Below are 16,682 nucleotides of genomic sequence, written 5' to 3'. Positions count from 1 at the left end.
ACTGCACGGGGACGAGCGCGCCCGGCAAAGTTGGAACACGACGCCTCGCTAATACAAAGCTTGTCAAACCCATCACCTCCAAATGCTGAACGTCTTTATTAGATTCCTTTATCTCCCCCCGAGATCGGAGGGACACGACGAGACGATTCTCAGAGGAGATGTCATCATCCAGAAACTAATTAAAGGCTGTGCGGGAAGTCGGGCCACGCGCACTCTGGAGAACAAAACGCATTAGCAACTGGAGTCGAGAAAAATATTACAAGTGAACTTCAGATCAGAGAGGGAGAGCGAGGGACTTGACAATAACTCTCCTCTCTCTTTCTCCCCTGCTCGCCCTCGATAGCCGTCCCACAGCAGGGCTGAGTGCCTGGGAGCAGATCCTGCCTTGTGATGGATGCTGAAGGATGCTGGATACAGGTAGCGCCTTGGGAGAAAATCATCACTTGGATTTGTGGAATTTCCCTTTCTTTTTTGGTTGGTAAAGCTGCTTGCTGCCTGTCGGTGAGCTGCAGGGGATGCTTGATGCCTGTGCCCTGCTCTGCATGGAGTAGTGATGGGCAAAAAATCCAGGGAGGAAGACAGTGAAGAGAAAGGTGCACCAGAAATCTTACCATGATGCCCAGGAATGATAAGATAGTAAGATGCGATAGGATAGACACAGGAACCACAGGTGGAGAGATTTCTGCATGGGGACAGTCCTACTAACTACACCCTACATGCAACTGGGGCTCACGTCAACTGAGATGCATCACACTGAGATGCACGTGCCATCCTGCTACAATCACAGAACAGCTTAGGTTGGAAGGGACCTTAACGATCATCTTGTGGAAGTCAGCTCCTCTTCCCATAAGCAGCCCTGCATGCAGGTCCTGCAGCAGCCCCCCATGTGTTCCCCACTCCAGGATGGGCGCTATGTGAGTTGAGCCTGCTGAGCCAGCCCACACCACTTCCCTTGCAGAGAGGAACACAGGAACACAGGAACAAAGAGCTCCAACATCCTTCCCAAAGATAAATCAGATGCTCTAATGCAGCCCGCATCTCCAATGAATATAGGGCAGGTGTCTCTGAAGTGAAGTATTAGTTAAAGTGATGCTCTTTAAATTACATTTCGGCTATTTCAAGCAGACAGGTTGTGTGTGGGTTGCTTTTTTTTTTTTTTTTTTTTATGATCTATCTAGAGGCTTAAAAAGACACAGAGAGAAATAAATCTCCCTTCCATTAGAAACACACTATGCTCTTGCATATTTGTTCTTATCTTCGCGCTCTCCTCCGCGCTCCCTCTCCCCCCGCTCAAGCACAAAATAAGTGTTTCTGATTACTCTTTCCACACCGACACTGATCTCATTGCAGGAGCCCAGGGATAGCTGCAATGGTCGCCTGATGCTCCCACCTCCACACTGCTTTCCTGTGGAGAGGAGAGAAAGCCCCAACTTTGGGCTGAGCTGCTGCTGCGCTCTAGCCGTATCTTCCCCTCTGTTTGTGTCCCTTTGGCCTCTTCCATCTACTTTCGTCCCTCCTGCCCTCTCTGAGACATCTTTCATTGTTCCAGGGGCTGTGCCAATGAGACACAAAAATACAGTGTGTTCCGTGGGGTCAGATGGAAGCAATCCTGAACCACACATCAGCCATAAACCTTGCTGGAGATACGCACGGCTGCTGTGTCCTCAAATCCCCCATCTGCCTGCAAAGCCTCGAGCTGTTCCTCCACACTGCCTGCAGCGGCTCTGCTTGCTGTTATTTTTCCTCCCCGTGCCTTGGCATCCCCAAATAATTGTTCTTCCTGTGCTTCCACCCCAAGCTCCATCAATTTCAGGAGCCTCCTCAATCCTCCTCAATCCCTTTCTTTTTGCTCGCGTTCAACTCCGGTGAAAAATAAATGGACTGGGCAGGGAGCACGGCCCCATTATCTTCTGATTAGGAGGTCTTGAGGCCAGCACTGCTACTGCTGACCAACCCCTCTGCTCGCCTGCTCATGAAGCAGGAGGTCAGCAGTGCCCGGCAGCCTCACGAGAGCCGTGGGCGAGGTGATTTATGCCTCCAGATGCCGCTGCTCCTCTTGTCTGCTGGGATCACATTGCTCAGCATGCGACCCGCCAGCGCATCCATCATCCATGCTGGGGCAGAGCTGCCATCCCACAGCCTCCCCGTTCCATCTTTCAGCACTTCTTTGCATAGCCTGGAGCTTGTGTTCCCTCCTCGGAGGCTGTGGGGGTCTCCATGCTTCCCTTGCTCGTCCCATGGAGCATCTCTAGTCTCGCACAACTTGAAGCCATTACCTTTCATCCTAGTTGCTGTGTGATGACCCACATCACGCAACCCACACCTCCTCACCCCTTATCATCTCCTTGAAAGGGAGGTGCTAATGGTTAGCCCTCCAGGTTCAACGATGCTGGAGGACAGGATGGTCCCTGCTGCCTCAATTCGCTTTGATGTGCCTGGAGCTCAACACTGTGCTGCAGGTGCTCATTACCTGTGCACACCACCATGTTCATTTCTTGGGCTCTGCCAACGGTGTTGGCATTAACCCTACTGTCACAACACCCCCACGTGTTACGGGAATACTATTATTACAGATGGGGAAACGAGACCCGAAGAGCAAACGGCCCAAAAGCGCCCATTAGGATTGATGCTCAACCAGCACCTGCTATCCTGCCAGGCTGTGCTGAGCACAGCAAGATATCCACACACGGAGCTGCGATTAAAGTTTCATCAAGAAATTTCTACCCACAAATATGCAAAGTTGGACAGAGTTAAAAGCAAAGGCACCGGCAGGCAGGGACAGCGGCGCGCTCTGCGTGCATGGGGGGCTGCTCTTGTTTTCCATGAGGAATGTGCCTTCATTTCCCATTTCTCCTCAGTGAAACCCTCCAGCCCTCATCCTGGCCACCCTCGCGCCTCTGAGAAAGCCCTAAAAGCCACAGGGAGTTATCTTCCCCCAGAGCATCCTCTCATTTTCCTATTTGTCTTGCTAATGCCCAGCCTCACCGATGGCGCTGCGTATTCCCCCTGCGCTCGTGCTTTCCAAGGAAGGAAGGAATATTTTTACCCCTTCCTTCCTTCTCCTTCTTCCCCTCCATTTAATCATTTTGGAGGCTCTTTTTCCGGAATTTCCTTTCTTTCCTCTTCCTCTTTTCATTTCTAACTTCCTCTTTTCACTTCTAAAACCTGCGGTTCTCAGATTCAGAATCATCACTGTTTTGAACTTGGCTCGAGCCTCTTTAATTAAGTTACTTTCCATTATTTTTTATCTAGTCCATTTGTCTACATCCCCCTCGCCCTCCCCTATTCTTCCCTTCCTCCCCCAAGGCAGGCTGGGTACGAAATCTTACATTTCCATTTGGCTAACAATCACTTTGAATTTTTAAATGCTATTAAATTGGATCACACCGGTCACTGGACGGGAGTTGTCGAGCTGTGATATTTACTTGTGCCAGTCAAAGGGAAACGAAATTGCAGTGGAGCAGGGGGAGGTGGGGGGGAGCACAGATTTATTCTGCCTGCGGTGCTCACAAACAGCCACAATCCCTTTGGATTTTAGAGCGAGTTCAAAGGAAACTCTTACGCTCAGCCATGAATGTATTGTAATGTCTTTAATAAATCAATTACTTGTTGGCAGGGAAGTGTCACTGCATCTCCAATCCTTGTAATCACCTCCGCCTTGCTGTGTTTTAAGGGCTGAGGTGGAAGGGGAGCCTGGAGGAGGAGTGGGGTAAGGCAGAAAGAAAGGGGAAAAATAAAGAGAGAAAAACTTCCGCACTGTCTGGCCAAAAAAGAACCAAAAAACCAAAAAAAGAGAGAGAGAGCATGAGGAAAACACAATCTCACACATGCTGCACGTTACTTAGGGGCAGGATTTGTGCTCCTGCCTCCAGGAGGGTGCCGGTATTCCAATTTCACTAGAAGAGGCCTTTTTAGGCTGGAAAATTTGCTAAAAAGCAGGCGAGCAGGATTTGATTACAAAGCAGTGCTGGCCAAATCCAGCCCCTCCTCCTCTCTCTCTGCTGACAATATCCTCCCCTCCACAACAACAATAATCTGAGCACAAACAGACACGAAGCTTTTCAGAAAGTAATGAACTCCGGCTGGAGCCAAGGCAGGAAGGGTTTAATGTTTAGCTCAGAAAGCTTGGCGAGGCCATCAATTATATAGCCCTGCTGCTGAAGGAGCAAAAAATATTATTTCAGACAGACATGGCCCAGAAGAAAAGATAGAGAAGGAAAACACTGCAAGAAAGAATTAATTCCGTGAGAGAAGTGCTTGCAAAACAGGAGTGGGATGAAAGCTGGAGCTCTCAGGATGAAGCAAGTAAGGGACTGCAGAGGGCATGGCATGGACAGACATCTCTGTTGAGCCCAGGAAGAGTAAGGGGAGCCCACGGACATCCATATGGGGCTGCCATCATCACCGCCTTGCCCCATGTTTGGATCCAGCTCCATCAATAGGGCCAGGAAACCCACACCAGCAATATTTCAGGACCTGTATTTCACAGATTCATAGAAACACCAAGGTTGGAAGGGACCTCCAAGATCACCAAGCCTAACAGCCTACTCATTTCCACACGCATTTCCCAAAGGTCACACTTCCACATCTTTTTTCAAGGCTCTTTCCTTTCTCATTCCCCACTTGCCGTTTTTCTTCCCATCTCCTTCTGTAAATCTTTCTTCCTCACTGCACCACCGGAACAGAAAAGCAGGAAAAAGAAAAAAAAAAAGCCAGCAGGACGAGAGCACAAAGCTCCCAGCACGTGTCCCTCCAGTCCCCAATCTCATTTTCCAAGTTTCAACCTCTCCAAAGCAAAAAAAGCCCCATTTCCCCCCCTTCACTCTCCCCTAGGCTCAGTGACCCCTCCAGCCCGTCCTTAAGCTCGCAGATATTTGTCGAGCTTTTCCAGCAGCTGTTCCCTTGGCCTCTCCTTTATCTCCAGCATTGTGTTCACATCTGCTTCCCACTCTGCCTCCTTTTCCCTGCCGCTGGGAGCCGGGTTTTAAATCACTGCTCAGCGCTCCGGCTGCCAGATGCGGATTTCATACTGCCCAGCATGCTCCGTTTGGATAGGTATCCAAAGGCCGTGTGCAAGCTCCTCTGCCTCTTTTTTTCTTTTCCCCTCCTCCCTTTTGGCCGCAGAGCCAGCTTGGCTCAGGATCCATGTTCCGACACCTGGTTGTTGGCAGCCTGCAGCCCTGGCACCGATGCGCTGCGTGCGGCTCCACGATATGGATGGGGAGGGCAGTGCGACCCAGCCGGGCTATCAGGGATGTGCTGGTGGCCGTCCCTGCATGGGCTGGCAGCTGTCCCACCACTGTATCCCCACAGCTTTGCCTGGAGGTTTGGCTGAGCCCAGTTCTGGGATTTGTGAGCTAGCAAAGTGCAGCTCTGGACAGCATCGCGCAGGAGATGTGTTCAGGACAAGACATCGCCATCTGCAGCCACACTGCCTGCCTCTGAGTGTGGCAATTTTGGCAAAGCAATAAGCAAAAGCCTTGGGGAGCAAACAGACGGGGGCACACAGGAGGATGCCATGCTGCTGCCCGTGACAAAACTCCTCTTTTGGATTGCAGTCTGTCTGTGCTACCCAAACAAGCGAGGGCGGCACTGTATAACACACATCCTGACTTCCCCAAAACTCATCTGCCATTTTTTCATTGCAAGATCGCACCCTTGGCCCCCTGCACCCTGCAACCTGTACCATGAACCCCCACAGGTGCTGCCCTATGTATGGCAATGGTGAAGGCAGCACCAAGCTGACCAAACCTGCTGCAACCAGAGTGCTGTTGCTGGACAGGCTCCGGCGGGACTGGCCATAAAATCAGCTCTAAAGGCCAAAAAGAAGAGCCAGATTAAAGTATCAACTCAGAATTTATGCCCGGGACTTAAGGTTTAATAATGCAACAGAAAATCAATATTTAATAAAGCAAATGATGGAGAAAAACAGTGAATGGGAGATGAGCTGCTGCTCCTGTTTTCAAACATGTGAGTCCCAGAGGAGCTGGGTTGGCAGGATGGATGTGACACCAGATTGCCACGCGAGCTGGCATGCAGGGCGCGAGGTCCCACCGCTTCCAACTGCGGTGTCAAGGGGCTCACAGGTCTTTTATTAAAGGACAAACAAGGAATTAGAGCGGTGGTCAGAGTCCAAATACCCATGGACAGCAACCAAATGCTGATGCGTGAGGGGAGCCAAGCAGCTGCCTTGCGGAGCGGGCCCAGATTTGCACTTGAGATGGAGAAATGTGGGCAGGCGGGCAGCACCGTGCCCAGGCTCCAAATGTACAGAGCGGGGTTGGCCAGGATCTGCTGACCAAGGAGGGGGAGAGCAGAAGGTCTTGGAGCACGGAAACCTGCCTTCCACGCCAGTATGCTCTCCTGATGTGCAGGAGGGGGAATGGGGGTGGTAATTGTGGGGTAGCAGCAAGCACACTGGGCATCACACTGCCTGCCAGGCATGGCGACAAAGCGAGCGCACAGCGAGCATCGAGGGATGCGACAGGGATGTGGGGACAGAGCAGCAGCTCTGACTCCCTCCCCTGGAGCTGGGAGCAAATTGCACTCGGTGTGCATGGCATCGGGATGCTGTCCTTCTGCTGCATGCTGCAGATTAAAGATGCATCCTGCTATAAGTACATCCAAACCCTACAGATTCATCCATGCCCCCAAAATGTGTCCATGCCCTACAAATGCATCCATGACCTACAAATGCATTCAAACCCTGCAAGTGCACTCAAGCCTTACAAATGCACCCAAGTCCAACAACTGCACCCAAATTGTACAAATGCACTCAATCTGTGCTAGGGCCTCAAAGCACTTTTTCAGATTTTGGGTTCTCCTTCAAGAAACTGAAGATACTGAATCCCACTGCTGCCATGCCTGGTGCTGCACAAAACGCTGATGCCCTGTGCTGAGCTGCAAAGCACCCCCTGAAATGACCACCACTACAATACCAAATACCCTGCAGTAGCTCTCCCTCCCTCCCAGTCCCCCTGTCCCACCTCCTACTCTATGCCCACCCATCTCCACCCCAGAAACAGGGTGAGCTTTCCTCATGCTCAAAAGTCAGGAAGTGTTTTTTGTTGGTCCTTTCCCCATGCCCACCCAGGCAGTGGTGGGTGCTGCCTTGGGTGCACAGGGCTCACCCATAGGTGAAGGAGGAGGGGAGCTGCAGCCCGCTGGATGCAACCAGCGTGGCTCAGGATGCACAAGGCTGCACCCATTGCATCCCATCCCCTCGGGCAAACCCAGCGTCACAAAGTTTGGGGACTCAGGGTAAGCCCTCCCAGAATGGCTCACTTAGTTACAGGTGCTCAGCTCTCCCCAGTGCCCTTGGATGGAGCCCCTCCATCACCGCCGTGTGCCGGGTTGCCTGCCTGGCCCTGCGGCACGGCCATAATTTGTAGCTTGTGCTGGGATCCTTCACGATGAAAGATGACATATAAATATAAAACGTTATCGCTCCATAACAGCCACATGCTATAAAACGCCGGGCAGAAGGATCTGGAACTAGATGGAGGCAGTGCTTTAAATCCTTCCCTGCAGAGTTACTACAGCTAAAACAACAGCCCTGCTCCAAAGAGCTCCAGCACAGAGGGAGGAGAAGAAAGGCTGCGATAACGACACCCGATCGCAGAGTTGGGTGAACAGAGCGACTTCACAGCATGGTGACCTTCCCCCCTTCCCCTGCCAACAGCCCCAGGAGCTGCAACACGGCCACCCCGGCCCCATCTCCTCCATCCATCCCTGCTGTGCTGTGCGGATGCCTCTGTGTTACTATAGGAACGATACACACTGCTCCCCGTGTTCCCCTACACTGCGTTGACTCCGCGATCGCGATAACAGCGCTGTCACTGCAGTAACGTTACATTGTTGAGGTCTCACTGTTCTCCCCTTAATTTTATTGTCGTAAGATTAAATTGCAATAATGTTATTGAGCTGCCATTAGCGTTGCCATGGTAACAATAGCATTAAGGCAGCGCTATCGCGTTACAGCGGTCCTACCGCTCCGCCGCAAATATTTTAACGTAGTAAAACAAAAGAGATGACTGCAGTAACATTAAATGGCAGCCACCTCATTAACCCACCGCTGGCTTTGCCAGGCTGAACACTACTTTGGGACCCGTGTGTGGCGGTGGGGAGATGCTCATCTCCTTTGGGACGGTGGAGGATGACTCGTGCAAGACCTTGCAAGACCTGCAGAAACCCAACGTCCTCCTCCGGCTCTGCCTGGGGAGCCGTGAGATTTTGCAGAGCACTTGCAGAGCTGCTGCTGCTGAATGGCTCCAGGTGATGCAGGTGGCCTCCCCCTGAAAGCCTTTGCAGAGCATGGGTAAATGGAGCTGCTGGGAGCTTGCGTGCACAGAAAGGCTCCAAGAAGAGCAGGCTCTTGCTTTGCAGAGAGGAGTGACCCGAGGGTGACCTGTGTGTCTCTGTGGGAGTAGCAAAGAGTTGCACTGAGCTCGCCTTGCCACAACCAAAGCACGCATGGCTGATGCTGGGAGGCATGGAAATAAAGGGAACTAAAGGGTGCTGGGAGGTGGGAATGGCCCCGACGAGATCACTGCATGCCCCCACATGCCTGGGATGTCACAGCACTGTGGTGCAGGGTCTGCATCTGCACTGCTTAGAGGAACCTGCTGGATTCCAGTGTTAGCAGTTCACCAGGGGAGAAAAGCAGAGAAACTACCCACAGCTGTGATGCATGTGAGGCATAAAAGCATGCAGGAAATGAAAACGGTCCGTGTCCTATGAGTCACTACCCTTCCCTTCCCCTCACTTCAGTCTCCTGCCAATTCTCTCTGTATGGGAGCAATGACATTCTTTACTGGGCATTTGTTTGCTTCTGGCCATACCCGAAATACCATTCACCTCCCCATCCCTCCCACTATTCCCTGTGCCAGTGTCCCCAGGAAGGAAGATGCACTGCAGGACATGCACGCAGTGGAGACCAGCACACTTGGTCCCTCTAGCACCAGGAGAGCCTGAAACTGCATTGAGAGCAGGGACAAGTGCATGGTGCAAGTCCCAGAGTCTGTTTTCCCCCCTCCTGCCCCACGCTATAATTGCTAATTAATAATAATGCTCAGCTCTCAGATAGCGCATTCCATCTTCAAAGACCTCTGTCGACACTACCAAATTAATCCTCATCAACCCCCCTGTGAAGTAGGTGACAATTATTATCTCTGCCTTGCAGATGTTAAATTGATTTGCAAAGGGGTCAAGTGACTCTTGGGGGCTGGGACAGCCTGCCCAGCCCCAAAGTGGGTACCCAGACACTTGGGTTCAACCTGAGGGTTAAACTCCTCCAAAATCCCACTTCTTGCACCATCAGAAGTGACCAGACCCAGTGCCCAGCCCTCATAATCTTTATCCACCTTGTTTTCCCTGCAAGCTGCCTTTGCACAACAGCAACAACAGCTGCAGGGTCTGATCCTCCTGCATTACTGTGTGAGCCCTTCCTTGCTCACATGCCAGGCAGGCAGCAGCAGTGCCCTCAAAAAGTTATTCCCGACCTCCCTTGAGCCAAAGGGGCTTATTGCATCAAAGGAAAATTAATTGGGCAGAGTTCAGGGCTTGAAACAAAGCCAGGGTGGGGCTGTGAGCCCCATCAGAAGCTTTATCACTGCAGAACACACCTTGGCAGTGATGCTATGGGGTGGCAGTGATGCTTGGGTCAAGGTGCCACCCAGTGCCAGCTCCCACCCCAGAGCAGCCCTGTGTCACTTATGCCCACTGCCCCCAACTCCAGCAAGCAGGTAATTAGTTCCCATATGAAAGCAGGGATTTGCAGATTAAGGCCAACACAGGAAGGAGTGGGAAAACTCATTTACACCAAACAAAAGGGAAGGGGTGATTACTTGCAACGGTGACAAAAGAAAGAGCCAGACAGGGGCAAAGAAAGTGATAAAGCAACGGAAAGTGCTAATATCCCCCAGTTGCATTCCCTTTTTATTTTTTTTTTTTCTTTCTAAGCACTAAAATTCCACCATTTTCTATCATGCAAATTCGCGTGTCTAAGTGAGATTAAGCTCCGGCAGCACCCGTGCCTCCTTCACCAAGTCCATTTCCAGCACTGAGATAAGGCCAACTTTCCATAATGCATCTTACAAGGCAGTGGGAGTGTTGTGCAGGCGCGCGTCGGAGTCGGCTTATTATCAATACAAATAAGAGCTTTCCAGACACCATCCTCCTCCCTCCTCTCCTCTCGCTTTTCAGCCCAGCGACCTGGAGAACAGAGGCTTAAATAGCTGGAGTGCCCCTGGGGAGAGGGAGAAGGAGCTGTGTGTTAAATAAACCCACGTGGGGAAGGAGGAGAGAAGAGCATTACTCTTCAAAGGTCAATGGGGCCAAACTGAAGCCTTCTTCTCTGCCCCGGGTTTCCGCATCTCTCTACGCACAGAGCTCACTCACAGAATCCCCACAGGATCATTCAGGTTGGAGAAGGATCACCACGTCCAACCCCATCATGCCCACTGACCGCGTCCCCCAGTGCCACATCTCTGCTGCTCTTTAACACCCCTGGGGATGCGGAGCCCACCGCTCCCTGTGCAGCTGTGCCAATAACACCCACACGCTTTGCTGGGCGCTTCTCCCCATCTTCACCCCCAACCGCACGTGTGCCCTCAGAGTCTGAGCACACTGCTGAAAACACGGACAGCCACGCTTCCCTGCTCTGTGCTCCTGCAGCTGCAGCCCCTCCTGACAAGAAATCCATGAGGAAGCACTGGGATGTGCAGGGGCCACCTCCCAGACACTGCAGACAACACAGGCTCTGCCCCAAAGGTTCATTTTCGGCTCCACGCCAAACAGGCAGGAGGTGGCTGGGAGCTCCTTCCTTGCACTTTGCACCTTTTGCAGCGATGTTGCTGCCTCACATCAATTTCACATCACCGACACCCAGCCTGACCTCACTTAAAACAGTCCCCAAAATAGCAGGTCCAAACTTTGATGCATTCAGAGCCACGGGGCTGTTGTCTCCTTCCTGGGCTCATTTGTCCCATATTAGTGCTGAGGCTCGCTGGCAATGGGAGGGGGAGATGCACTGATCTGCTATTCCTGGATCAGCAGCCATCACCTTTTGCCTTTCAGGAGAAGGATTTCAAGAGTGACGAGTTTCTGAAAGCCTGACCAACAAGGAAAGGTGGGAGAAAGAGGGCTCCAGTGGGATCAGAAAGCAGGTGGCTAAGGGGCAACAAGATAACAACCTTCCCAAAAGCAAAAGGTTGTAACAAAGAGGACACTGATCAATTGTTCTCCACCTCCGCTGGGAATAGGATGAGAAAAACTCCACTTGATTTGCAACAAAGAAGGTTCAAGTTAGATATTAGCCATAGCCATACATTTCCTAATTATAAATGTAGCAGAGCAGTAGAATGGATTGTCTGGGGAGATGGCAGAATCTGCTTCGTTAGAGATTTTCAAGAATAGCTCTCACAAATGTTTGCCAGCGCTGTCCCTGCCTCGTTGCAGGGGGACAGGCTAAATTAGCTCTGGAGGTGCCTTCTGCCCACCTATTTTGGGATCTCAGCCATCAATAGAGTCAACCTAGAAATAAATGCACGGCGTTTCCCTTGCTGCAGCGCGGCCATCCTCGGGTTCCCAATGGCTTTCAGCTTCCTCTCCCTCTGCTGCCACAAAGGACCATTTCCAACGCTCATATCCTACAGAAAGCTCCTTTTCCCACCCCCATTCCTCTTCTGTTTTTTATTCTTTCCCCCACAGATCCACTCCATCCAGAAGCTCCATGAGGGATGATGAGCTCCAAGCTCTTTCCATACGGACATCCCCCACACCTGGGGGCAGGAGGGATTCACTTGTCTTTAACTGGGGTCACTCCAGCAGTCCTCCCTTTGAGGAGGCTTACCTCCATGCACCCTGCTGCAGAACACACTACTGCCTCATTCCACCCAAGAGATGGCTGAGCAAGCCAAGCAATAACTCTTGAAAGGAGGGGCCATGCTTCCAAGAGCCAGCATTTCCTCCAGCAGCAGGAAGGATGTGCAGCACGTTCTAGGGCTGAGACCATCACTGAGTCCTCCGGTGCTCAAACCACTGCTGGGAATTAAGATGTGACCTTTTCCTCCTGTATCCAAACATCTCTTCCTAATGCTGCAGCAAGACAGGAGGGATGAGCCTGGGTGTCTGGGGATACAGGAAACCGGTCAGCACACTGGAATAAGGGAGCCAATGTAAATTGCATCACCCTGGTGATGGGAACTTGCGGGTGATCGACTTTGGCTTAAGAAATGCAGGCAGGTAATAACAGATTGCAAGATAAACAGCAAAGACCCAGGATGGCAACACATCCGCTTTCTCTCCGTGGTTAATGGAGATGGAGAAAGTCCGGCTGTGTTTAGTTTGCTTTATTGCTCGAAGAGGAAAGACAAAACGGAAGGGGAAGGAGGGGGGGAAGGTTGGGTTTGGGTTTTTCCCCCCCATTCTATTCATTAGGCTGTCAATTATGCTCAGGCCTGGCATATTGACGGCGGATTAGCTCAACCCAGCTCTGTGTACAAGACCAATGCCTTTTTAACCCAGCTTGTTTCCAGATCAATACATCCATCAGCATTCGAAAATTAGCCCGAGATGAGATTCCAATACTCGAGTTGGTGTGTCATGCTAAGAGGGCTTCTGGCCAAATCACAGAAGAAGCAGGAGGAAAAAAAGGGCTGCTAGCAAGAGATCAGAAATTCTCCATCGATCCCCCATAGGCTGTCTCCATGCCAGCAGTCCCTTACTCAGCGTGTCCCTACACCTGCAGAGCTGCACCCATCCTTTCCCTGCTGTGGGCCCATGGGCTCACACACACCTCTGGGGTCGGCAGCCCCAAGGAGATGTGCTGGGTCACCACATGCTGCATCGCCCCACACCATCCCTCCTCCTCCTCGCAGGAGTTTTAACACACAAACACATATTGTTGCTAGGCACACACACACCCCCGCACAGTACACAAATCTGCTTGCTCTTTCTTTTCCCCCAACACAAATTTTACTTTAAGCATTGCCTCCAGCATTGGGAAAAAAAAAAAAAAAAAAAGCAAGCATCAAAATACAACAAAAAAAACAGCAATGTGAGTTTAGCAGTGATTATTTTGGGAGGCAGAGATGCCTGTACCAGAGTCCCATGACTGCTACAAGTAAGTTGGGTTACATCATAGAATTATTAAGGTTAGAAAAGACCACTAAGGTCGTCAAGTCCACCTGTCAGCACATTGCCACACTCAAGCGCTGCCCAACCTCATGTGGACTCTCAATCCTGGATCACCTATGGTTGCACCAAGCTGTCTTCCCAGCAGGAGCAATAGGAGGGGAAGACCCCATGGCAAAAGAGAGCAGGAAGTCAAAGCGCTGAGCCCACCCCCCCCGGAAAGCCCCCTCCCCTTACCTTGCACGATGAGGTGGACGCGCGACGTCTTGGGGTGATTGTCTGTCTGCACAGAGCAGGTGTAGGGCCCCTCATCGTACACATCCACGTTGTGGATCTGGATGCTGTACTGGGTTTTGGTGTTGGCCAGGAGCACCACCCTCGGGTCCAAGCACCACTTGTCATTGCCGGCATAGAGGATGCTGCTGCGGTTCAGCCAGGCCACGCGGGTGACGCGGTTGTCCACGGAGCACCTGTGGGCAGAGCAGACCTGTTAGCATGATGCCATCACCCTTTCCCAGCCCCACTCCTCACCCTTTTTGGAAGTTCTGGGCACCCAGCACTCTGCTCAAGAGATTTCCCCGACAGCTTCACAGTTATTGCAGATAGCAGCCCATCCATTGTACAACCTACAGCCCCCACATTTCCATTTGCTCCTTGCCTCAAACCTCCTTGCTGACCCCAAACCACACCTTCTGGGAGGACACAGGCATCTCCCTGTTGCCTAAACCAGCAAAGCAAGCTGGAGATTACAGAACCAAGTCGGGCTTTGCTGCATGCCAGTGATGGCGGATAATGTCCTTCCATAAAACCACTCAGCCTAAGCTCCACTGTTTATATTCTCCCCATTCTACTCCATTATTTGTGCACCGGCTGGGATGCAAATTAACTTTGGAGGCACCAGAGGCTCCCAGCAGCCTGCAGGGCAGCAAAGGAAGGCAGCACCCCATGGAAACAGCCTAACTCTTATCATGGGAAGCTGGGTAAAGGGGAACTTCAGGCAGGCGACAAGGAGGTCCCTTCCAACCCCTACAATTCTATGATTCTGTGATTCTGTGAAGCTGCAAGATGTGCCCCCCCTTGTGTGCAATGAAGCTGGAGTTGGCCTCGGTGGGGCACGATCCACCCCCATCTCCTCCTCCTCACGGTGCTGCTGCTCCCCTCCTCCTCGAGGGTTTGTGTGTCTCACATAGACTTGCACAGAGTGTTTACAAGAAGAGCCACACCACCTCCAGTTCGTCTCCATGTCCCGACTCTCCCCAGGAGGTGGGCGATGCCATTATTCCCATTCTATAGGTGTGGGAGGGAGATGCAGAGAAGCGCGCGGTCGTGAGAGCTAGCGGCGCTCAGCTCTGCCAGCAGACACCCGGGGGACAAACCGCCTCCTCTCCTCCATCCTCCTCCATCCCTCCAGCTGCAGAAGGAGCTGGAAAACCACCCCGACCCAAACACCCAACATCTGGAGGAAGGAGATGTGAGCGCCCATGGAGGGGGACTGCCCAAGGTGATGGGGGACATCTGGACCCCGAGGACCCTGAGGACTTGCTACCCCAGCAGTCAGACCGTCCTCCCTCTCTGCTGTGAAAAACATCTGATAAATTAAACTATTTCACTGCTGTTCCATAATGATATGACGATAATAATAAATTAAATGCAAGCAGATTTTTATTATCTTCATAAAAAAAAAAAGTGATAGATTCAGCCTGGGCTGAACACCAAGAACTCTGCTCTTGCTTGCTCTCAGCTGCTTTACAACTTGAGCGAAACCTTAGAATTGAGTTTCTCAAGTTGAGTAATATGTGGGATTTCACCCCAAAGGATGGCTTTATTATACTGGGCTCTGGATCTCAATGCTGGCAGCTTAGACCATCGGGGTCTGAATAAAACACAGGTACGGATTTGCTCTCTGGCTCTGGCCTGCCCATTCCAGTGCAATGCAACGGGCTCCTGCAGTGCTTCCACATGAGAAAAGGGGTGTCCAGCCCTCTGCTAAAGCTGCATTTCTGGGTGATGGGAAGCCCTGTGCAGCCTGAATCCCTCAGACTGACCTCTTTTGCAGAGATCATCACTGAGGACTCATAAGCAGCCTGAGCTAACCATATATATATTCCCTCTCTCCTCCTCCACGCCAGTTTTTTTGGTTTTTTTTTTTTTGTGAAATGCATCAGTTTGGAGATCCCTGGATAATAATGGAGCCAGACAGTGTGTAATCCAAGCATTCCCTCTATCATATGGGTATTTAAGTGCTTTTGAGAAGCAACGGGGCTCAGGTAACGCATGAGGCAACAGTGAAATAAGTGCTGTCGCCCTTCACAGCACCCGGTCGCAATCTCTTCTTATCACCCAGACACGCTCCTCTGTCCCTGGGATCGGCAAGCTTCAACTTGTTATTTTATTTTCTTTCCTCCTTCTCCAAGCTACCGAGCCAAACCTGTGCCATATGCAGCAGCACAGCCCTGGGGACAAAGTGCTGTAAGCTGCAGGTACCAGGCTCTATTTCCGAGCTGGCTGCCGTGAGGAAGGCTCCCTTCCCCTCCCGGTGCAGGTAAGGCCAGGACAAGCAAATGACTTCAATATGACAGGAACCAAGGCTGCAGGGCAGGATACAGCCTCCCCGTTGCGCCCCTTCCAGCCCATTCCTCCATGCACAAGCACTGGGGTCCCCGTGGCTCGCCCCCTCCTCGCTGCTCTCCCACCCCTCCATCTGCTCCCTTCCATCCCGGGGCAGCCGAGCGTAAAGCCTTTGGCAGGGGCTGGGATCGGAGCTCCAGGCACAGGTGGGCAGCAGAGGCACCGCCGCGCTCCCCCCGCCCCACGCCTGGCACGCAGTGATGCCCAGAGATGCTGCAGACCGATGGATGCTCCGCCTGCCCTGCCATGGGGAGGGAAGGCAGAGACACTGGAACAGGATTATCTGTTGTGTTCCTTCCAACCTGAGCCACCCTACGATTCTAAGGCCCCAGGCAGGCCGGAACACAGAGGTGGCCTCCAACAAAGATGTCAAAATATTTAAGCTCCGATGAGCTCATTTTCTTTCTCAAGTTCCTTAATCCCAGCTACGTTCCTGCTCAGAAAGCAAGGCCTTCTCCTCCAAAAAGATGCAGGGCAACGAACCTTCTCCCTCTTTGTTTCCCCTATGGGAAATGGAAATGTTACTGACACAATTCGACATCTCCTAAAGCATCTGGGCTTGGCCAACCACCCCACGGACCACCAGAACCCCAACCAACCTCCATCCCAGCATCCCACCATCACGTATCAAGGCTACAACCACCACGGCACGCAGGCTGGGAGCCCTGCTCTCATGCCATGCTTCGTACAGCCCCCAGCACCTCCCCGTGCTTTCGGCACAGATTGCACAGGCAATGAAGGCTGCCCAAATTCCTCTTTGCTTTCTCGAGTTTGCACACAGGGATGTTGGAGAGGGGGTGGCCTGGCAGCGGGAGGAAGGAGGTTTTTAATTACTGAAGTGTAGTAATTGGCACACAACATTTTTTGTTGCCTCCTGTGCAGCTCGCTGGTGTTTCAGAGGGCTGGGCTGGAGAGCACAG

The 16,682-nt window shown here is 51.9% G+C and overlaps 1 protein-coding gene across 5 annotated transcripts in view; it reads right to left on the bottom strand.

Moving 5' to 3' along the window:
- LOC122186074 (protein CEPU-1) overlaps positions 1 to 16,682 on the bottom strand; it is a 243,687-nt gene that overhangs the window by 26,699 nt on the left and 200,306 nt on the right. For all 5 annotated transcript variants that reach the window (XM_042882450.1, XM_042882452.1, XM_042882454.1 and 2 more), the window contains one exon: positions 13,372 to 13,604. In XM_042882450.1, coding sequence (XP_042738384.1) covers positions 13,372 to 13,604 — 233 coding nt within the window. The remainder of the gene's footprint in view (positions 1 to 13,371; positions 13,605 to 16,682) is intronic.

This window comes from Lagopus leucura, unplaced genomic scaffold (assembly GCF_019238085.1).
Source record: "Lagopus leucura isolate 7727_CA_CO unplaced genomic scaffold, USGS_WTPT01 Super-Scaffold_100034, whole genome shotgun sequence".
NCBI classification, from domain to species: domain Eukaryota; kingdom Metazoa; phylum Chordata; class Aves; order Galliformes; family Phasianidae; genus Lagopus; species Lagopus leucura.
This window is presented reverse-complemented; position numbering and strand designations above follow the sequence as displayed.